Here is a 22,738-nt window from a genome sequence, read left to right as displayed (position 1 = left end):
TACTATTGAATGGATATGATTTTATTGTTATGGTTAAGTAAATATTAGTATGATGTAATGTGATCAATCCCTATTATTATTATTGTTCATCCCTAAAAAATTGTAAGAGCATACTTATTACTATAGCAAGAATTTAACACATAGCTGCTTTCAGTCTTTGAAGACAAACTCATTTTCAGATGTTAATGTAAACCTATTTCCAAACAAAACTGGTATGCAAGAAATACCTCTTTAAAAATCTTGTTTTTTCTTGACTGCATTACCACCACCTTCGGGAACTAAGGGTGCAAGAGTGTGGATCTAATTTACTTTTCACCTTTCATACTAGAGGTTTACTTTGAAGTTTCACAATTGAACTACTCCAGTCAGTTTCACTACTACTTCTCTTCGACAAGGCTGCTGTGGTCTAGGCTTGAAATGCTTCCCCCCTCCAGCACATTTCATTTAAAGTTTAACATCCGACATCTCAATTGTATGAATAAAAGCCCTACATGCTTTAAGTCTGTTTCCTGCTCCTTGGGAAAAAACAAACAAACAAAAAAAACCTATCAAAGCAAGGAAACTTCAGGATTTAATGTATTTTTAATGACAGGTTTCAGAGCAGCAGCCATGTTAGTCTGTATTTACAAAAGGAAAAGGAGTACTTGTGGCACCTTAGAAACTAACAAATTTATTTGAGCATAAGCTTTCGTGAGCTACAGCTCACTTCATCGGATGCAATGAAGTGAGCTGTAGCTCACGAAAGCTTATGCTCAAATAAATTTGTTAGTCTCTAAGGTGCCACAAGTACTCCTTTTCTTTTTGTATTTTTAATGTGTACTTTGGTATTGTGATGCACAGTTTAAGAAACATAGGCCAGCAAACTATAAAATTTACAGCCTTGATAACTTTTTACATCAGAGAAAACTCAAAAAGTTATTTTTTCCTGCGCAAGTATCATCTAGCAATAAGATTAGAATTTTAACAAATTCTTCGACACAGCTCCTGCCCTAAAAGTCGCATTCAATTCTTTTTTTTCTTTTTTATCAAATTCATATTCTTTGATTCTAAGGGCAGAAGGAATCATCCTGATAATCTAATCTGACCTGGGTAGCATAGGCCAGAGAAGTTCCCCCAAAATAATTTTGAAATAGAGTATATCTTCTAGAAAAGCATCCAATCTTGATTTAAAAACTGACACCTTATTTCCAGTTTGAATGTGTCTAGTTTCTACTTCCCGCCACTGGATCTTTATAACTTTGTCTGCTGTATTAAAGAGCTCATTATCAAATATTTATAAGTGTCTGTGTGGGGAACAGACTGCAACCAACCTTCTATTTATTAAGCTAAACAGATTGAGAACTTGAGTCTATTACTAAAGTCAAGAAGATTTAGCTTATACTGTAACTTTATTTCATACTGCATTTTAGAGAGAAAACATTGCTAGGCTTCCTTTATTTTAGTGAACTTCCATATTAAATGGATAGTAGAAAAAAAAAAGAGTTATTAGTTCATTATGAGATCAGAAACTCAAAAGTCTTGTTCTGAATTGAAACTGAAAGTGTGGTATGATGAGGTTCAGTTTTAGGTACAGATTGTGAGGTGTCAGCTACCATCAAGAGAATGTCTATAAAATCAAACTACCTCTATGGAAACAAACTCAGATTTCCTGCCAAAGATATTCCAGGCTCCATGTTCCTGATGGTATGCTCTGAAAGGTCATTTTCTATACAGTGTTTTTCTAACACTATTACAAATTGTGGGGCGAGCCCAAGCTTTATTGCAGCTCTCTGTGAAATGTAGCACCTCAGCATATTTCCCCACAGGAACAGCAGCAGTAGAAACTGATTCTAAACAGCATTTTTCTTCCACAGCAGTGATTTTCTGAAAGCACGTGACTGTCTAAGTAGACTATTTCAAACATCTGATTGCTATTTGTACTTGAGGAGTTTGTGGAAAAAGGGGATTAGTGTTCAGCTTTTTTTTTTTTTTTTTAATCTAAAAAAACTAAAAATGGAAGAGACGCTTAGATGGATCACAAGTCAACTTTGTCTGCAAACACAATTAACTTCATCACAAGACCATCACACCCGCCTGCCTCCACTTCCTTTTGAAAATAAGGAAGCAGCAGCAGGTCTTCTAATATAAGGTCTTGTCTACACTTACTGCGATTGATCCACTGGGGGCCAATTTAGTGGGTCTTAGACCCTCTAAATTGACCACCGATTGCTCTATTGACTCTGAAGGAGAAGCATAAGGTAAGTTGACAGGAGAGTTTCTCCAGTTGACCCAGCGCAGTGCAGAAACCGCTATAAGTCAACCCAAGCTATGGCAACTCCAGCTACATTATTCATGTAGCTGGCGTTACATAACTTAGGTCAACTTAACCCCATAGTGTAGACCTGCCCTAACAAACCAGGTTTTTCTGTGACAAAACTGCGAGCACCGCAGATCCACCTCTGCATGTAAGGGTTGCTACAGGGAAAAGATAGATACCCTAAATGAAAGTGAATTATTTGCTTTTGAGGGATCTAGTACTAGTCCTTTTTCCATTGGGAGCCAGTGAGCAGCACTGGAACTGCCAAACCAAAGACCGGATATCATGATAGATGGATATTTCCTTCTCAATCGAGCACGTATCTATCGTACTTATGTGCCTCCCCGCCCCCATCTCTGTAGTAACTGAGCACCTCAGTCTTTTAGTGCATTATCCTTACATGCACCCACGCCTGTGAGATAGGAGAGTGTTATTATCCCCATTGGACAGAATGGGAATGGAGGCACAGAGAAACTGAGGGTGTGACTACACTGCAGTTGGGAACATGCCTCCAGACCAGGCAGACAGACTTGCGCTAGCTCCTCTCGAGCTAGTGTAGTAAAAATAGCGCAGTGGATATTATGGCATGGGCAATGGCTCAGGCTAGCCATGTAAGTTCAAGCGCATCCCACCCCACCAGCTGAGCTCAGGTAGCTAGCCCAAGCTGCCACCTGTGCTCCACCGCCCACACTGCTATTTTTAGTGAACTAGCTGGAGCAGAGCTAGTGGAAGTCTGACTACCTGGGTTGGGGGCATGCTCCTAGCTGCAGCACAGACATACTGTAAGTGACCTTGCACACACAGGCATTCTTAGGTCACCCAAGTCACAGGCCCTTGGACCATATTTCCTCATACAACAAGCCTATGGAGGGTCCTCTAAGAATTTTCTCCTCAGGGGGAAGACAATTATTTTCCACTGGGAGCCAGTGGCCAGCACTGGCACTGCCAAACCAAGCTACCTTGTCTCTCTACCTTTCAGTTGACAATTATTCTGGGTCATTGCCCATCTCTAACACAAAAGGTCACTGTAGGTACCAACAAGATTTCCCTAGCATGGGATTTAAAATGAGGAAGGTATTTCACAACATTATATTCTCCAATAGTTCTGTCTGCCCTGGAGGAGTACTTGAAGGATACTGCTCTGACTGCACCAGAGCTGCCTTCTCCTGGTTAGTGCTTGGAGAGAAGTTCTGCTGCTGCATGAGGCTTGGCAGCATGCACTCTTTGCTGCCTTTGTAGCTCACTTACTGAAAGGCCACATTTAATAGTGATCCAGGTCGAGAATGCAGCTTGTATTTAACACACACTCTCTCTCTGAAGAACACTTTTCCATCTGCAAAATTTGACCTGTAGTTTCTTATTTCATGACAACCTTGCAACAGCAATTCACAATAGTCTGAACTCAGATATAAAGCCCTAATTCTCCCTGCAGAGTTTACTTTTACCACTTTTAGTTAGTTCTGATGGATATAATGCATATATAACATGAAGCAATAGTTAAAAGTTATGGACTTTTTCAAGTAAAGCTCAATGATCCCAGAGCAACTACTAGAACTATTAAGCTACATCATATGAAAAAACCCTATATAACTTCTGAGTGGCAAGATCCTGTTTTTAGAAACTATACAATTCTGATGAATGTTTTTCCTTAGAAAGCTCTTAAAATATGCTACACAAAAGCAGCCTTAAACATGAGGCTGAAATACATTCCTTTATCACTTAAGGAAAGTGTCAACATTATGGACTTATTAGCCATTTAAACAAGAATTCTGCTAAGTCATGTGATTAGCTGTAGTTTCAATTCTAAACAACTTTATGAAAGCCAGCATGAGCTGTCATTTCCTTCCCCAGAGTCAGGAATGTTGAAAGACAACTGTTCAAAATACTCCTCTGAATACCAGTATCTAGTTCAGCCCTTGGAAACACAGTGGAACAGGTCTACAGACTTTACTCTTATGTCAAACATTTACAGTGAAGTTAATGACAGGTTTCAGAGTAACAGCCATGTTAGTCTGTATTCGCAAAAAGAAAAGGAGGACTTGTGGCACCTTAGAGACTAACAAATATATTTGAGCATGAGCTTTTGTGAGCTACAGCTCACTTCATCGGATGCAAGTGAAGTTAATGAAAAGTGTCCTACCATTTCAATGCACTGCAGCAGTGTGCATTTTGCAATTCCATTTATATCAAGCTTACACTTATGTATGGCCTGCCTAGACTAGTCATTTCAACTAGACTGTTGCCCTCTCCAGATTATTGTATTTGTAATAGACACTGGACTAGAGAGTGAAGCTTTGAGAGAAATTACTTCATTGGAAAAAGGATTTCCGCCTCCCGACAAGGCACGTTGTCAAAATAAAGGGCCACCAAATTCACTCCTTCCTTTGCCCGAATTTCAAGAGTCCACAAACACATTTTGAGTCTTCTGGCCACCCACCAGGCTTACACCAACAACTCAGACTGACAGCAGAAAAGCAAGTCAGCCAGGACGAAGGCAAAGCGCGCGGAGGTCCCAGGTTCAGGTTGCCAAGGGGCTGCTTTTAGAAGCCGCAGCGACAGGACAACGCGAGCGCGGCAGCTCCCCGCCAAGGGCTACCCGCGCGGCGCGGACGCTGCGACACCACGGCGGGCGCCAGGACGACCTCGGTGCAGCTCCGCGGTCAGAGGCCCGGCCGGCAGCCCCACGCCGCAGGCGGCTGTGCCACCGAGCTGTCCCGGCGCGGCCAGCCCGGGGCCTGTCGCCAAGGGCCACGCGCGAAGGGAGGCGGCGGCCCGGCGCGGCCCCGCTGCCAGTCGCGGGAAGGGCCGGCCTCACGACCCGGCAGGGCCCGGCTCCGCCCGGCGACTTGGGACAGGAAGCGAGTGTGGGAGTGACTGGAGCGACCCCGTGCGGCGGGTGCCGGGCGCGGGCAGCTGCAGCCCCTCGGCCGGTGGCTCGCGGGTCGCCTCAGGCAGGCCCGTCGGGGCCGAGCCCGGGAGCCAGCGCGAGCGGGCAGGGAGAACTGCCGGCGCCCCGCGCGGGGGCGGGCTGGGCAGACCCAGCCAGGGGCGCTCACCCGCCCGTAGGGGACAGAAAGTCCGCGTCGTCCTCCTCCGCGGCCCCGAACATGCTGCCTCCGGCGGCCGGTCTCGGCGGCCGGTCTCGGCGGCCCGGGTACCCGCGAACAGGGCAGCAGCCAAGACAGCTCTCGCCTGTGTCGCAAAACTGTCGCGCGGCGGCGCCTGCGGCCTCGCCTGCTTTCCCGCTGGGCCTGGGGGCGGGCCTTTGCCTCACGGACCAATAGCGCCCCTCCCGTCCGGGAGCGGATCGCGCTGCCCAATGGGGCGACATCCCGCCTTCCAGGGCAGGTCCCAGCTCCGAGGCCACGTCCGAGGGGCGGGGTCTGCAGCCCTGGAGTGGGCCGGGGCGGCGGATGAGTGGCGTGTCGTGTCGGTGGCCGGTCCGGAGCGGTGAGTGGCGCGGCGGCGGCGGCGGCCTGTGCCCGCCGCGGGGGCCGGTCCCTTGCAGGGGCCGCCCGGGGTCCTGCAGCCCGAGCCGGCGGCGGAGCCCGGACGCCTGGGTCCCGTTCCCAGCGCTGCCAGCGGCTCGCCCGGGCCCTTCGCCTCTGCCGCTCGCGCTCCGTGCGGCGGGGCCGCGGCCGGGGCGGCTCGGATCCTGGGGCGGGAGACGGGCCCGCCGGCGAGGCCCGGCTCCCTGACGTCCGTGCCGCGCTGGAGGCAGAGGGTGTGACCCCTCGTTGTCTCCGAGGGAGCCGACGCGCGCGGTTGCACGACGCCCCCCGAGAGCACGTTCCGCTGGGGGCCCCGGGCGTTCGCGTCCCCGGGCAGGCGTGGGGCACCGCGGCTGCTCAACGTTGCCTGCCAGCCTGGGCCGCAGTTTAGGACAGGACATAAAAGTGCAGAGTAACCGAAGAGAATGACACTGTAGAGGGCGTTTAGGGAGGCAGATTGAACGGACTGAACTTGCTTTGGCCAGGAACCTAGAGACTGCTCCATATTCCTATGAGAAGTGCCTCCGTTGATTAAGCCCTGGGTCTGGCGTCCCATCCAAAGTGACCCCTCTCATAACCAGTGTTCACTGGACGCACACAGGGGCTTTGGCCATATAGACTCAGCGGGAGGGGTACCCCCCAGTTCAGCCACTAGCACCAGTTTCTGCAGCACTGCACGTTTTCATTGAGGATTTCGTGTCTGCGTATTGACTGTCCCAGTCCTTAGCTTATGAATTCTGGCATGATCACAGCACATGATGTAGCATGGCTATAGGGTTTCTGAGTAAAGTGCCTTGTACTTGAATTCTGACTATACAACATTTAGACTGCTGCTGATTTGAACCCGGCTACTGGCGGATGTAGTAGTATTTGCATTTCAAGCTTTGCCACTGATACTTGGTTAGCATTTCTCAATACAACCCCTCTGCGAAAAAAGCTGTAGGGAGGGTGTGTTGAGGGTAGAAAAAATTTTGTTTTAAATTACTTTAATGACTGACTCCGGCCTGGCTTCTATTCTGGGCCATGAGTTCCAGTACCTTCCACTTCCTGCTGACTTGTCTGTCCTTTAACCCTCTATGGAACGATGCCTGAGCAGAACCCAAATTGAAGGAATCTGGTATGATTCTGAGACTTCAGATGCTCCAAGTTCCACTGTTGCTTACACTGTGCACAAAGAAATAGGAGTTAGGTAGCAGTGATGCACCAGGTTCTGACCCAGGGGCACATCCCTGAACTCATAAAGTTGTGGTGAGGTGAGTGGGTAGGAGCATGGTGCTGGTTGGTGAGTCTATGGGGTTAGTCTGGTGTGGATGGGAAGGTTGCTGTTAAGCAGATCTGTTCTGTTTACTTCCCTCACACAAGAGTATTGTGACAAGTTTCAGGGTGGTAGCTGTGTTAGTCTGTATCAGCAAAAAAACCCTAGGGGTACTTGTGGCACCTTAAAGACTAACAAATTTATTTTGGCATAAGCTTTCGTGGGCTAAAACCCATTTCATCGGATGCCACAAGGACTCCTCATTGTTTTTACAAGAGTATTGATTTCTAAGGGGAGAGCTAGAACTGCCCATGAGAAAATCTCCACATACTATTTTTAACACACTCTCACTATTTCAGTGGTAGAGGTGCAAGTGCAGCAGGAGGGTCAGGCACCAACAATATGTCAAGACTTTACTGTTTATAGGAGCACAATATTGTTTTTGCCAAGCAAGGGGCATTACAGCTTTGCTTATGGATCTGAGCAGTGACCATGTAAATCTACAATTTGCTGTGTTGGTGGGATAATAAAAGATGTAGACAGTCCTCCATGCTCTGGACTTGGTCTGGCTTCTGAGAAGTGGCCTGGAGTGCAGGAAGTGTTGTGCAATACACAACTCCATGAGGAAGTTTTGCAAAAGTAAATATTTCAAGGAAAATGGAACACAAAATTGCTATTTTTCCTACCTTGTTCATGGCCAATACTTGGAAAAGTTTACTGGTCCTGAAAAGGTTTGTACTGGTCCTGCCAGCAAGGAATTTGTTCCAAGCCTTTTCATGATGATTTTAGCAGATCATGCCTCCGAAAAGAATGCTTTTTTACCCTTGGAAAGCAGGGATTCCTGTCTACATTTAAGTGGCTGTAGTCTTGGCTCTTAGCTGTAGCAGACTAGAGCTTAGGTGACACTGAAATTGCAATGGATCTGAAGTATGAGGGAAAGAAAACTAATAAGAAAAATTAGAATAGTGTGAGTCTAAGGCCTGATAACTTGTAAGCTGCTGGACTTAGCGTCAAATGCCTTATACTAGTAGTTCTAGTTTCTACTCTTTGCAGTTTATGATCAAATCAGAGCACAGAATCCTAGAACTGGAAGGGACCTCGAGAGGTCATCTTGTCCAGTCCACTGCACTCAAGGTAGGACTAAGTATTATCTAGACCATCCTAGACAGGTGTTTGTCCAACCTGCTCTTAAAAATCCCCAATGGCGGAGATTCCACCACCTCCCTAGGCAATTTATTTCAGTGCTTAACCACCCTGACAATTAGGAAGTTTTTCCTAATGTCCAGCGTAAACCGCCCTTGCTGCAATTTAAGCCCATTGCTTCTTGTCCTATCCTCAGAGGTTAAGAAGAACAATTTTTCTCCCTCCTCCTTGTAACAACCTTTTATGTATTTGAAAACTGTTATCATGTCCCCTCTCAGTCTCCTCTTCTCCAAACTAAACAAACCCAATTTTTTCAATCTCCCCTCATAGGTCATGTTTTCTAGACCTTTAATCATTTTTGTTGCTCTTCTCTGGACTTTCTCCAATTTGTCCACATCTTTCCTGAAATGTGGTGCCCAGAATTGGACACAATACTCCAGTTGAGGCCTAATCAGCGCAGAGTAGAGCGGAAGAATTACTTCTTGTGTCTTGCTTACAACACTCCTGCTAATACATTCCGAAATTATGTTTGCTTTTTTTTGCAACAGTGTTACACTGTTGACTCATATTTAGCTTGTGATCCACTATGACCCCCAGATCCCTTTCCGCAGTACTCCTTCCTAGGCAGTCATTTCCCATTTTATGTGTGTGCAACTGATTGTTCCTTCCTAAGTGGAGTACTTTGCATTTGTCCTTATTGAATTTCATCCTATTTACTTCAGACCATTTCTCCAGTTTTTCCAGAGCATTTTGAATTTTAATCCTATCCTCAAAGCACTTGCAATCCCTCCCAGCTTGGTATCATCCACAAACTTTATAAGTGTACTCTCTATGCCATTATCTAAATCATTGATGAAGATATTGAATAGAACCAGACCCGATCCTTGTGGGACCCTACTTGTTATGCCTTTCCAGCATGACTGTGAACCACTGATAACTACTTTCTGGGAACAATTTTCCAACTAGTTATGCACCCACCTTATAGTAGCTCCATCTAGGTTGTATTTCCCTAATTTGTTTATGAGAGGGTCATGGGAGACCGTATCAAAAGCCTTACTAAAGTCAAGATATACCACATCTACCGCTTCTCCCCATCCACAAGGCTTGTTACCCTGTCAAAGAAAGTCATCAGGTTGGTTTGATATGATTTGTTCTTGACAAATCCATGCTGACTGTTATTTATCACTTTATTATCTTCTAGGTGTTTGCAAATTGATTGCTTAATTATTTGCTCTATTATCTTTCCGGGAACAGAAGTTAAGCTAACTGGTCTGTAATTTCCCAGGTTTTCCCTATTTTCCTTTTTATAGATGGGCACTATATTTGCCCTTTTCCAGTCTTCTGGAATGTCTCCCGTCTTCCATGACTTTTCAAAGATAATTGCTAATGGCTCAGATATCTCCTCAGTCAGCTCCTTGAGTACTCTAGGATGCATTTCATCAGGCCCTGGTAATCTGAAGTCATCTAACTTGCCTAAGTAATTTTTGACTTGTTCTTTCCCTATTTTAGACTCTGATCCTACCTCATTTTCACTGGTATTCACTGTGTTAGATATCCAATCACCACCAGTCGTCTTGGTGAAAACCAAAACAAAAAGTCATTAAGCATGTGTGGGCCCCTTAATGAATGAGGGAGGCAACCTAGTGACAGAGGATGTGGAAAAAGCTAATGTACTCAATGCTTTTTTTGCCTCTGTCTTCACAAACAAGGTCAGCTCCCAGACTGCTGCGCTGGGCATCACAACATGGGGAATAGATGGCCAGCCCTCTGTGGAGAAAGAGGTGGATAGGGACTATTTAGAAAAGCTGGACGTGCACAAGTCCCATGGGGCCAGACGAGTTGCATCCGAGAGTGCTGAAGGAATTGGCGGCTGTGATTGCAGAGCCATTGGCCATTATTTTTGAAAACTCGTGGTGAACGGGGGAAGTCCCGGATGACTGGAAAAAGGCTAATGTAGTGCCAATCTTTAAAAAAGGGAAGAAGGAGGATCCTGGGAACTACAGGCCAGTCAGCCTCACCTCAGTCCCTGGAAAAATCATGGAGCAGGTCCTCAAGGAATCAATCCTGAAGCACTTACATGAGAGGAAAGTGATCAGGAACAGTCAGCATGGATTCACCAAGGGAAGGTCATGCCTGACTAATCTAATCGCCTTCTATGATGAGATTACTGGTTCTGTGGATGAAGGGAAAGCAGTGGATGTATTGTTTCTTGACTTTAGCAAAGCTTTTGACACGGTCTCCCACAGTATTCTTGTCAGCAAGTTAAAGAAGTATGGGCTGGATGAATGCACTATAAGGTGGGTAGAAAGTTGGCTAGATTGTCGGGCTCAACGGGTAGTGATCAATGGCTCCATGTCTAGTTGGCAGCCGGTATCAAGCGGAGTGCCCCAGGGGTCGGTCCTGGGGCCGGTTTTGTTCAATATCTTCGTAAATGATCTGGAGGATGGTGTGGATTGCACTCTCAGCAAATTTGCGGATGATACTAAACTGGGAGGAGTGGTGGATACGCTGGAGGGCAGGGATAGGATACAGAGGGCCCTAGACAAATTGGAGGATTGGGCCAAAAGAAATCTGATGAGGTTCAATAAGGATAAGTGCAGGGTCCTGCACTTAGGACGGAAGAACCCAATGCACAGCTACAGACTAGGGACCGAATGGCTAGGCAGCAGTTCTGTGGAAAAGGACCTAGGGGTGACAGTGGACGAGAAGATGGATATGAGTCAGCAGTGTGCCCTTGTTGCCAAGAAGGCCAATGGCATTTTGGGATGTATAAGTAGGGGCATAGTGAGCAGATCGAGGGACGTGATCGTCCCCCTCTATTAGACATTGGTGAGGCCTCATCTGGAGTACTGTGTCCAGTTTTGGGCCCCACACTACAAGAAGGATGTGGATAAATTGGAAAGAGTCCAGCGAAGAGCAACAAAAATGATTAGGGGTCTGGAACACATGACTTCTGAGGAGCGGCTGAGGGAACTGGGATTGTTTAGCCTGCAGAAGAGAAGAATGAGGGGGGATTTGATAGCTGCTTTCAACTACCTGAGAGGTGGTTCCAGAGAGGATGGTTCTAGACTATTCTCAGTGGTGGAAGAGGACAGGACAAGGAGTAATGGTCTCAAGTTGCAGTGGGGGAGGTTTAGATTGGATATTAGGAAAAACTTTTTCACTAGGAGGGTGGTGAAACACTGGAATGCGTTACCTAGGGAGATGGTAGAATCTTCTTCCTTAGAAGTTTTTAAGGTCAGGCTTGACAAAGCCCTGGCTGGGATGATTTAATTGGGGATTGGTCGTGCTTTGAGCAGGGGGTTGGACTAGATGACCTCCTGAGGTCCCTTCCAACCCTGATATTCTATGATTCTGTGTCTGCCATTTCCACATTTTCTGTTATTGTCTTTCCCCCCTCATTGAGTAATGGGCCTACTCTGTCCTTGGTCTTCCTCTTGTTTCTAATGTATTTGTAGAATGTTTTCTTGTTTCCTTTTATGTCCCTAGCTAGTTTGATCTCGTTTTGTGCCTTGGTTTTTCTAATTTTGTCCCTACATACTTCTGTTGTTTGTTTATATTCATCCTTTGTCCCTACGTACTTGTTATTTGTTTATATTCATCCTTTGTAATCCTCAAACGAGTGGGCCTGAACTGACATTGGATTAGATGGGTGTTTTTTTTTTTTTTTTAGTGATCCAGAACTAGAGATAAAGAAGATCCAGACAGTAGGCCAGTGTAATTGTAGGTTCCTATGGGATAGGGGCAGGGGGAAATGTTGAGTGGTAATCTGGTTTCCGTGGAGAATATTGCAATTGAATCTTTTACAGACATAAATAAAAGCTGTATCTTCACTGCAAACAAAACACATACCACAACCCCTATCTCAATGAAAAATCCTAGTGGAGAAAAGGCAACAGGCAGATTTTATTTTGATGTGGCAAGTGAAGGTCAATACTGTATCCCCTACCCCACCCAGCTGTATTGAGGTAAAAACTAGAGTCTTGCCTCTGCTAGGATTCTATATAGAGTTAGTAAAAACACACCTTTTTTGCAGTGAAGCCTCTTAAGCTAAGTGAAACTGAGACCATGCCTACACTAGGAGCATGCTTCTGGGTATACCTGTACTGGTGTACTATACTGGCAAAGTATCAGGGGGTAGCCATGTTAGTCTATATTCGCAAAAACAACAAGGAGTCCGGAGGCACCTTTAAAGACTAACAGATTTATTTGAGCATAAGCTTTCGTGGGTAAAAACCCCACTTCTTCAGATGCATGGAGTGAAAATTACAGACACAGACATAAATATACTGACACATGAAGAGAAGGGAGTTACTTCACAAGTGGATAACCAGTGTTGACAGGGCCAATTTGATCAGGGTGGATGTAGTCCACTCCCAACAATAGATGTGGAGGTGTAATTCCAGGACAGGCAAAACTGCTTCTGTAATGAGCCAGCTACTCCTAGTCCCTATTCAAGCCCAAATTAATGGTGTTAAATTTGTAAATGAATTTTAGTTCTGCAGTTTCTCTTTGAAGTCTCAGAGTAACAGCCGTGTTATCTGTATTTGCAAAAAGAAAAGGAGTACTTGTGGCACCTTAGAGACTAACCAATTTATTAGAGCATAAGCTTTCGTGAGCTACAGCTCACTTCCTCATGGAAGCTGTAGCTCACGAAAGCTTATGCTCTAATAAATTGGTTAGTCTCTAAGGTGCCACAAGTACTCCTTTTCTTTGAAGTCTGTTTCTGAAGCTTTTTTGTTCAAGTATAGCTACTTTCAAATCTGTTATAGAATGTCCAGGAAGATTGAAGTGTTCTCCCACTGGCTTTTGTATGTTGCCATTCCTGATATCCGATTTGTGTCCATTTATTCTTTTACGTAGGGACTGTCCGGTTTGGCCAATGTACATGGCAGAGGGGCATTGCTGGCACATGATGGTATATATAACATTAGTAGACGTGCAGGTGATTGAGCCTCTGATGGTGTGGCTGCTGTGTTTGGGTCCTCTGATGGTGTCGCTAGGGTAGATATGGGGACAGAGTAGGCAACGAGGTTTGCTACAGGGATTGTTTCCTGGGTTAGTGTTTCTGTGGTGTGGTGTGTAGTTGCTGGTGAGTATTTGCTTCAGGTTGGGGGGCTGTCTGTAAGAGAGGTCTGGCCTGTCTCCCAAGGTCTGGGAGAGTGAGGGATCATTTTCCAGGATAGGTTGTAGATCGTTGATGGTGTGCTGGAGAGGTTTTAGCTGGGGGCTGTATGTAATGGCCGGTGGTGTTCTGTTGTTTTCCTTGTGGGGCCTGTCCTGTAGTAGGTGATTTCTGGGTACCCGTCTCGCTCTGTCAGTCTGTTTCCTTATTTCCCCAGGTGGGTATTGTAGTTTTAAGAATGCTTGATAAAGCTCTTATAGGTGTTTGTCTCTGTCTGAGGGATTGGAGCAAATTCAGTTGTATTTTAGGGGTTGGCTGTAGACAATGGATTGTGCAATGTGTCCTGGATGGAAGTTGGAGGCATGTATAGCATGTATAGTAGGTTTCTGGTATAGGGTGGTGTTTATGTGACCATCACTTATTTGCACTGTAGTGTCCAGGAAGTGGACCAGAGCTTTGTCTCTTCTGGAATTGACACCTCCTCATCTATTGATGGGAGTGGACCACATCCACCCTGATCGAATTGGCCCTGTCAACACTGGTTCTCCACTTGTGAGGTAACTCCCTTCTCTTCATGTGCCAGTATATTTATGTCTGCGTCTGTAATTTTCACTCCATGCATCTGAAGAAGTGGGTTTTTTACCCACAAAAGCTTATGCTCAAATAAATCTGTTTGGCTTTAAGGTGCCACCGGACTCCTTGTTGTTTTTATACTGGCAAAGTGCTGCTAGTGTGAATGCAGCTTATCCTGGCAAAATTGTGCTTTTGCCCGTATAGTTTATTCCAATGGCTTCCCCCTGCTCCCCCCTCCCCTGCCCAAGCAAAATAAGCTATATGAACAAAGACACAGTTTTGCCAGTTTAAGTGGGTCTACAGTAGGGGCTTTTTCTGGAACAGAAAGTCTAACTCCCTAGGCTCTGAAGTGACATAGTCACTTTTGAAAATAGGATTCAGGCTCCTAAGTTACTTAGATGCTTTTGGAAATCTTACCCTTTCTATCCAATTTCTTTTGTATATGAGATATTTATGAAGCAATGTAAGGAGATAAAGCACAGCATCTTTAGTACTACTAATAATGTATGTCCTCCTAGGGCACCTTTCATTTGAGGATTAAAACACTTCATGAACTTTGAAAGTCAGCACACACAAGTATTAGCCTATCTGTAAAAAGGGGATAAGTGACACATTCAGGTTCATGCTGCAGTCCCATGGTATAACTATTTTGCCATGCTTTCTCTGACATGAATAATCCCCAAACAATTAAATTTATGGGAGCACTATAATGTGGCACCTTGAGGGGGATTAAAGTCTATTCAGAAGCATTTATTACATTCACTTTGAAACAATTTGACTTTAATTTACTTCGGGCTCAGAGGCAACTGAGCAAGCCATAACAATTATTTTTTCATTAAAAATTATGTATGTATTGTGACAGGGTCGGGCCAGATGGCTACAGGAGAGTGATAGAAGGCAGATATATTAGCCCCAGGTTAAGCAGGTCCCTTTCCCCTGGGTAAGGTAATGGAGCAGTTTTTTTTTTTTTTTTTTACTTAAATTAATGGGTTTTTACTAATGTGAGAACAACATGGACCCTGAAGATAGATCTTCATGTGAAATTTCACCATCAAAAGCAATACAGCAAAGTTTAAAAAACAAATTCTTGTAAAACATTTCTAAAATGAATATTGTCATAGTCCTGTGGGGCAAATATGGCTAAACAGATGGTCATTAACAAATATATATTGTGACAGGGTCGGGCCAGATGACTACAGGAGAGTGATAGAAGGCAGATATATTAGCCCCAGGTTAAGCAGGTCCCTTTCCCCTGGGTAAGGTAATGGAGCAGTTCCAGAACAATCAGGAACTTGCTGGAACCAATTAAGGCAGACAGGCTAATTAGGACACCTAGAGTCAATTAAGAAGCTGCTAGAATCAATTAAGGCAGGCTAATCAGGGCACCTGGTTTAAAAAGGACCTCACTTCAGTCAGTGAGGGGCACACAAGGAGCTGAGAGTGAAAGGGCATGCTGCTGGAGGACTGAGGAGTACAAACGCAATCTGGCATCAGGAGGAAGGTCCTGTGGTGAGGATACAGAAGGTGTTGGGAGGAGGCCATGGGGAAGTAGCCCAGGGAGTTGTAGCTGTCACACAGGTGTTACATGAAACACTGTAGACAGCTGTGATCCACAGGGTCCTGGGCTGGAACCCAGAGTAGAGGGCGGGCCCGGGTTCCCCCCATTCCCCTATTGGATACAGGAGGAGGACCTGTACAGGACCTGCACTGTGGGTCCCACCAGAGGGGAAGGTCCCTGGCCTGTCCCCCAACCCACTAGGTGGACCAGCAGAGACTGTGGGGATTGTTCTCCTTCCTTTTCCCCATGTTGGCCAGTGATGATGTTATCCGAGTAAAACAGCAGATTTGAGCTACGAAAGTGGCCAAACAGAGGGCTGCCATGAATCTCTGAGGTGAGCAAATCCGCCAATAAGAGCAGGACCCACCAAGGTAGAGGAGGAACTTTGTCACAGTATCTTTTAAGCCATATTAGCATCCCTGTAATCCTCTTTGTGGTGCATTATCTTCTGAAACTCTTTATGAGGTTTAAATTAGACTTTAATTTAATAGAATACTAAGGGGACACTGGAATTGATGTGCAAACTCTACCTCTAAGTGTTCACTGCCTCCATATCTGCGTATTTCACATAGCTGGCTGTTACCACCTTTCTGCGCAAACCTAGGGTAAAATGATCATTCGTGTGATGAACACAAAGATGTTTGGAACAAGCAGATATCTCTCCTCGCCTTGCCCCAACAAATAGTACTCCTGGGGGAATTCTGTGCACAATATTTTAAAAATTCTGCATATTTTATTAGTCAAAGTACCACAATATAAGCATGCTAGTCCACATGGCTGGCCCATGCTGGCTGATTCAGGGCTTGGTCTAACGGGCTGTTTAATTTAATCCTAGGGTAATTTTGTATCCCCATGCACGTGCAGAATTCGTATCCCCTGCAGAATTCCCCTCCTCCCCACCAGAGAAAATAGATTCTACCAGTTGCAATTACACCTTTTGCCCACCAGGGGCTGCTGTGGCATCAGAACAGAGGGTAGACAGCCATTGATAGGGAGGGGGCAGTGACTGCAGTCCTCACAGCACCCTGCCTGCACAGCCAGGTGGGGACGCATAGGATATGGGGGGGACGGACAGCGTGGAGCACATGGGGCTGCTGGGGAGTCACACACACTGGAGTTCAGAAGGGCTAGTGGGAGGTGGGGCAGACTGGGGTGGGGGCACAGGAGCTAATGGGGTGATAGTATTGAGCCAGGGACTGAATGGGAATGGTGGTGCAGGGTCACATAGGGATGGGGAAAGGAGAGTGCAGGGATACACAGGGACAGGGGCAGATGTGTCTGACTGAGTGGGAGAGGCTACAGATGAGCCAGGGTCTGCATGGGGGATGCTCTCCAACTCACTAACAATCCCATCTCTCCCGTCCAAAAAAATCTGTTCCATACTTCTCCTAGCCACACCCAACAACCCTCCAGGTTCACTCTCAGGCTGCTTCCGAGCAATTACTTCCCTCTCCCTCCGCTCCTCCATTACCTCTGACTCCCCCAAGCCTTCTCACTGCTTATGCGGGGGGTGGGAAATACATTTCTGTATTGTAGTTTAAATGAATTATTATTATTCAAAGTTCTGTATTAATATGAGTAGGAAGGAATCTATTTGTTAAAAATATTTCTTGGATCTTAGTTTTTTGTCTGTTTTATTACAGACATACTTGCTGAAAGGTATTTTGAAATAAATTACCATAATAATTGAAACTGGTGTGATTATATTGTGGTTTTTTGATTAATAAAATATGCAGAATTTTAAAATATCGTATACAGAATTTTACATTTTTTGGTGCAGAATTCCCCCAGGAATATTACTGTGTAGATGTTTAGGCTCAGGCTGCAGCTTGAGCTTTGCGATCCTCCCTCCTTACTGCGTCCTAGAGCATGGATTCCAGTCTGAGCCAGAATGTTTACACTGCAATCAGACAGCCCCATAGCCTGAGACCCTGAGTCAGCTGGCATGGGCCAACTGTGGATTTTTAATTGCAGTGTAGATATACCCTTAAGGGCTAAACCAAGGGACTGTTTATAGTGACTTCTGGGTTCTGTACCTATCTTGGCAATATCTCCTAAAAGCTGGATTTTATGCACAGTTTTTGTAGGAGTATTTTTAACAAAAAATTGGTAAGAACCTACAACATGTTTTGTGTTCCTGCAGTGGAATCTAGAAGACTGTTCTCGCAGAGTGTGAAAAGTCTATTAATATAACGTTGGGTTCCAGATTTAGTTTGCTCTCATTGCAAGAAGAATTAGTGCAGTCTGCAAATGAGGCTAGGCTACAGCGAATTCAGATGTGAGAGGAGGAATGCCAGAAATTGGAGGGGATGAGTTAGATGCTTTTAAGGTGAGAAGAAGGATTCCAAAAATAGCATAAGGAAAGGTGGAAACAAATGTCTAGAATGTAAAATTTAAAATATAAGCATTAGAGAAACTGAGAAATGTTTCTCGAACTTTAGGTTCTTGCAGGGATGTGAAGGGTAACAAGAAGGGTTTCTACAGGTGTTAGTAACAAGAAGGTCAGGGAAAGTGTTGCACCCTTACTGAATGGGGGAGGCAACCTAGTGACAGATGATGTGGAAAAAGCTGAAGTACTCAATGCTTTTTTTGCCTCCGTCTTCACAGACTAGGTCAGCTCCTAGACTGCTGCACTGGGCAGCACAGTATGGGGAGGAGGTGAGCAGCCCTCAGTGGTGAAAGAACAGGTTAAGGACTATTTAGAAAAGCTGGACGTGCACAAGTCCATGGGTCCAGATCTAATGCATTCGAGGGTGCTGAGGGACTTGGCTGATGTGATTGCAGAGCAATTAGCCATTATCTCTGAAAACTCATGGTAGTTGTGGGAGGTCCCGGATGACTGGAAAAAGGCAAATATGGTGTTCGTGGTTTTTAAAAAAAGGAAGGAGGAGAACCCGGGGAACTATAGAGCTGTGAGCCTCACCTCAGTCCCTGGCAAAATCATTGAGCAGGTCCTCAAGGAATCCATTTTGAAGCACTTGGAGGAGAGGAAGGTGATCACGAACAATCAACATGGATTCACCAAGGGCAAGTCGTGCCTGACCAACCTGATTGCCTTCTATGATGAGATAATTGGTTCTGTGGATATGGGGAAAGTGGTGAACGTGATATACCTTGACTTTAGCAAAGCTTTTGTTATGGTCTCCCACAGTATTCTTAAAGCAAGTTAAAGAATTATGGATTGGATGAATGTACTATAAGGTAGATAGAAAGCTGGCTAGATCGTCCGACTCAACAGGTTGCGATCAACGGTTCAATGTCTAGTTGGCAGCCGGTATCAAGCGGAGTGCCTCAGGTTTTGTTCAACGTCTTTATTAATGATCTGGATGATGGGATGGATTGCACCCTCAGGACGTTCGCAGATTACACTAAAATGTGGGGAGAGATAGATGTGCTGGAGGGTGGGGATTTCACAGTGTAAGAAGCACCATTATGTCCCACAGGGTTTCCAGTTGGGAACCTGTTGGGAGATCATGCTCCACACAGGGGCTCTCCCTGGCACTTGCGCATGGGAGCATGCTGCATATGTGCTGCCTACTCCCTCTCTTCTGTGCTCCCTGCCTCAGTGCCAACCACGTCTACAAGTAGAGGGGAAAATGGAGTCCCTAGGTTGTGACCATTCCTCTCCAGTCACCCCACAGGCCAGCCCCCTGCTTTGCCTCAGCCCCTTATTGTATTTTAAAAGCCTGAACTATGATGTCCTCGTTCTGCCAGCTGGGAAGAAACTATGAACTGTGCTGCTTCTGGAAGCATAGTATCCACCTGTAAGAGAGGTGATAGATACCCCACGGGGAAAGGGAAGCCTCACTCCAGCCACCCAGCTCCCTCATTGCCCATGTAGATTCTGCTCTTATGCGGCCAGCTAGGCTTGCAGCAGGCTGCCTCCCCAGAACTGTTGCCGGACCAGTTATAACTACGTGTCTTACACAGTACAAAGTCTTTGGCTTTGTTTAATTGAAAACATCAGTGTTTTGGAGGACGGATTATTTGACTCCGGATGGAATGGTGCTGAATCCTTCCTGCCTCCAGCCGCTACCATGATCCACACCCTCCCCCAACCCTCCCTCCCCCAATATGCCAAGAGTGACTCAGTCTCTCTGAAGTTACTAGGACTAAATGGACCTGATTTCGGATAGGCTGGGGGTTTGGCAACGAAAGGACTAAGATAGCAGTAAAAGCGCTGGGAGTAGGAAAAGGTATTAGTTAAATCTGAGTAGTAGTTAATAATTAGTCACAAGGTAGAGATAATGGATCTGGGTTCTGCTTGTCAGCATTATGTGAAATTGCCCTTTTAAAAACTTTGATCCATCTAAGGATTGCTGTATTGGGGAAGACGGGTCTCCTGGAGACAGTGGATGGGAAAACTGGCTCTGGGAAAGTAAGTACCCAGCACAGCTTCTCTGGCCGTGACTCTGGCTTCCTTTGGAGGGTGTATGGGGGTGTTGCAAACCTTAGGAGGTGAAGGAAATAGGGTGTTTTATGTGCTGGATAGTCCTCATTTAGACCACGGAGCAAACTGCTCTGTTGGTCCCTGATTGTTCCCTATCCAGTGCTGTGTTTGCCAAGCCCTAAAAGTGATCGGTAAGAATGATCAAGTTGTCTTGCCCACCTAAAATACCCTTTAAAGGCATTATCACTTCCAGAGGATTTTGTTTGTCATCTTCTCTCATCTCCCTTCCCACCCTCCCAATCCCCACAGAGGAGAAAACTGCTGTCTTGGTGAGTTGACAAAAATGGTAGTTTTTTGAGGGATAGGTTTTTGACTCCATAAAGGCAAAAATATCTTAATGGTTTTGGTACTCTCAAATGCACTGGATGATGGGGAAGTGCTCCCAGGGTGTCATCCTGGCTCTCACCCATTCCTTGATGAATGAATGGAAACTATTTCCTTGTTGTACTTTGTCTCCTGGTGTCTGATAATGCTTGTACACCTCAGTCCTTCAACAGTCCGCGTTCTCACTCTCAGCTCCTAGTGCCTCTTGCTCCCAGATCCTCACACGCACACCACAAACTGAAGTGAGCTCCCTTTTAAAAACCCAGGTGCCCTGATTAGCCTGCCTTAATTGATTCTAGCAGCTTCTTGATTGGCTGTAGGTGTTCTAATCAGCCTGTCTTAATGGTCTCCAGAAGGTTCCTGATTGTTCTAGAACCTTCCCTGTTACCTTACCCAGGGAAAAGGGACCTACTTAACCTGGGGCTAATATATCTGCCTTCTATTACTCTCCTATAGCCATCTGGCCCGACCCTGTCACAATTGTTTTATTTTTGAATGCAGGTCTTTTTGTACATAATTCTACATTTATAAGTTCAACTTTCATGATAAAGTGATTGCACTTCAGTACTTGTATTAGGTGAATTGAAAAATAGTATTTTTTTTTACAGTGCAAATACTTGTAATCAAAAATAAATATAAAGTGAGCACTGTACACTTTTTTATTCTGTGTTGTAATTGAAATCAATATATTTGAAAATGTAGAAAACATCCAAAATATTTAAACAGTATTTTATTATTTAACAGCATGATTAATCGCACGATTAATCCCAATTAATTTTTTTAATCACTTGACAGCCCTAGAATTTATCGAACGTAGAGGTGTCAAAGCTGGGGTTGGGTCTTTGTTTATTTTCTGTGTAACTTGTATACGTATGTCCTCCCTTACTATTTCATCTTTGAATCCGTGGTTTTTCTATTAAATACTCCAAGTGGGTCTCTGTTGTGTAAACTGTGTGGAGTGTGTGCACCAAAGTGAACTGATAACTGGGGGGGTGGGGTGGAGAGGTTTCATGCCTTCCCGGGTGACTAACCTAAGAGGAACAGTCAGAGTTGTCTGGTAATTAAGAATCTGGGTGGGTAGATTTGGGGAGACTTGGGACCAGAACAGCTGTTGGTTGTAACCCTTCAAGGAGTAACAAGGCTGGTGGAAGCTAGTGGGAGACCTTGTGCTTATGGGCAGGCTACTGGTGTCAGAGAGCTGAACCACAGTAGCATAGCATTAAGGCACCCCAAAGTTTAGAGGGTGGGTGGTGACAAAACCCCTTACGTGCATGGGTAATCCCCAGAAGTCACAGTTCTGTAGTCAGTACAGGAGCTGCACCCCAATCTCAATGAACTGAGGCTCACCTGTGAAACATTTGCTAAATAGACATAAAGAGATAAAGTGAAGGAGCAAAGTACAGTCGTATGGCTTATTATCTTCTTTTGTTTACTTTAGATTAAGGGAAATGGCTCCATGTCTAGTTGGCAGCCGGTATCAAGTGGAGTGCCCCAAGGGTCGGTCCTTGGGCCGATTTTGTTCAATATTTTCATAAATGATCTGGAGGATGGTGTTTGCAGATGACACTAAACTGGGAGGAGAGGTAGATAGGATACAGAGGGCCCTAGACAAATTAGGGGATTGGGCCAAAAGAAATCTGATGAAGTTCAACAAGGACAAGCGCAGAGTCCTGCACTTAGGACGGAAGAATTCCATGCACAACTACAGACTAGGGACCGAATGGCTCGGCAGCAGTTCTGCAGAAAAGGACCTAGGGGTTACAGTGGACAAGAAGCTGGATATGAGTCAACAGTGTGCCCTTGTTGCCAAGGTGGCTGATGGCATTTTGGGCTGTATAAGTAGGAGCATTGCCAGCAGATCGAGGGATGTGATCATTCCCCTCTATTTGGCATTGATGAGGCCTCATCTGGAGTACTATGTCCAGTTTTGGGCCCCACACTCCAATTTTTCCACATCCTTCTTGTAAAGAGTCCAGCGGAGGGCAACAAAAATTATTAGGGGACTGGAACACATGACTTATGAGGAGAGGCTAAGGGAACTGGGATTGTTTAGTTTGCGGAAGAGAAGAATGAGGGGGGATTTGATAGCTGCTTTCAACTACCTGAAAGGGGGTTCCAAAGAGGATGGATCTAGACTGTTCTCAGTGGTAGCTGATGACAGAACAAGGAGTAATGGTCTCAAGTTGCAGTGGGGGAGATTTAGGTTGGATGTTAGGAAAAACTTTTTCACTAGGAGGGTGGTGAATGTGTTACCTAGAGAGGTGGTGGAATCTCCTTCCTTAGATATTTCTAAGGTCAGGCTTGACAAAGCCCTGGCTGGGATGATTTAGTTGGTGATTGGTCCTGCTTTGAGCAGGGGGTTGGACTAGATGACCTCCTGAGGTCCCTTCCAACCCTGATATTCTATGATTCTATGAAATACAACAAGGCAAGGTTTCAGAGTAGCAGCCATGTTAGTCTGTATCCACAAAAAGAAAATGAGTACTTGTGGCACCTTAGAGACTAACAAATTTATTTGAGCAT

The 22,738-nt window shown here is 45.3% G+C and overlaps 2 protein-coding genes across 18 annotated transcripts in view; one reads left to right on the top strand and one right to left on the bottom strand.

Moving 5' to 3' along the window:
* The window catches only part of FKBP15 (FKBP prolyl isomerase family member 15), a 126,562-nt gene that overhangs the window by 76,042 nt on the left and 27,782 nt on the right, over nucleotides 1-22,738 (bottom strand). For 7 of the 14 annotated variants that reach the window (XM_073313894.1, XM_073313892.1, XM_073313903.1 and 4 more), the window contains exon 1: nucleotides 5,353-5,640. The exons of 3 other annotated variants lie outside the window; for them this stretch is intronic. In XM_073313894.1, coding sequence (XP_073169995.1) covers nucleotides 5,353-5,627 — 275 coding nt within the window. In that variant the 5' untranslated portion in view covers nucleotides 5,628-5,640. Of the gene's footprint in view, nucleotides 1-4,604; nucleotides 5,097-5,352; nucleotides 5,643-22,738 lie in introns of those variants that run through there. 4 more of the 14 variants (XM_073313902.1, XM_073313901.1, XM_073313896.1 and 1 more) reach the window with 3 other exon arrangements.
* The window catches only part of SLC31A1 (solute carrier family 31 member 1), a 60,658-nt gene continuing 43,465 nt past the window's right edge, over nucleotides 5,546-22,738 (top strand). Inside the window, exons 1-2 of one of the 4 annotated variants that reach the window (XM_073313909.1) lie at nucleotides 5,546-5,746; nucleotides 13,744-13,867. Coding sequence is in view for 2 of the 4 variants with exons in the window: in XM_073313907.1 (XP_073170008.1) it covers nucleotides 5,710-5,746 (37 nt within the window). In the remaining 2 variants the exon portion in view is untranslated. Of the gene's footprint in view, nucleotides 5,747-13,743; nucleotides 13,868-13,960; nucleotides 19,820-22,738 lie in introns of those variants that run through there. The other 3 variants (XM_073313907.1, XM_073313910.1, XM_073313908.1) reach the window with 3 other exon arrangements.

The sequence above is a fragment of the Lepidochelys kempii genome, chromosome 16 (genome assembly GCF_965140265.1).
Source record: "Lepidochelys kempii isolate rLepKem1 chromosome 16, rLepKem1.hap2, whole genome shotgun sequence".
Classification (NCBI taxonomy): Eukaryota; Metazoa; Chordata; order Testudines; family Cheloniidae; genus Lepidochelys; species Lepidochelys kempii.
Note: the sequence above shows the minus strand (reverse complement) of the source record. Positions and strands in the feature narration are given on the sequence as shown.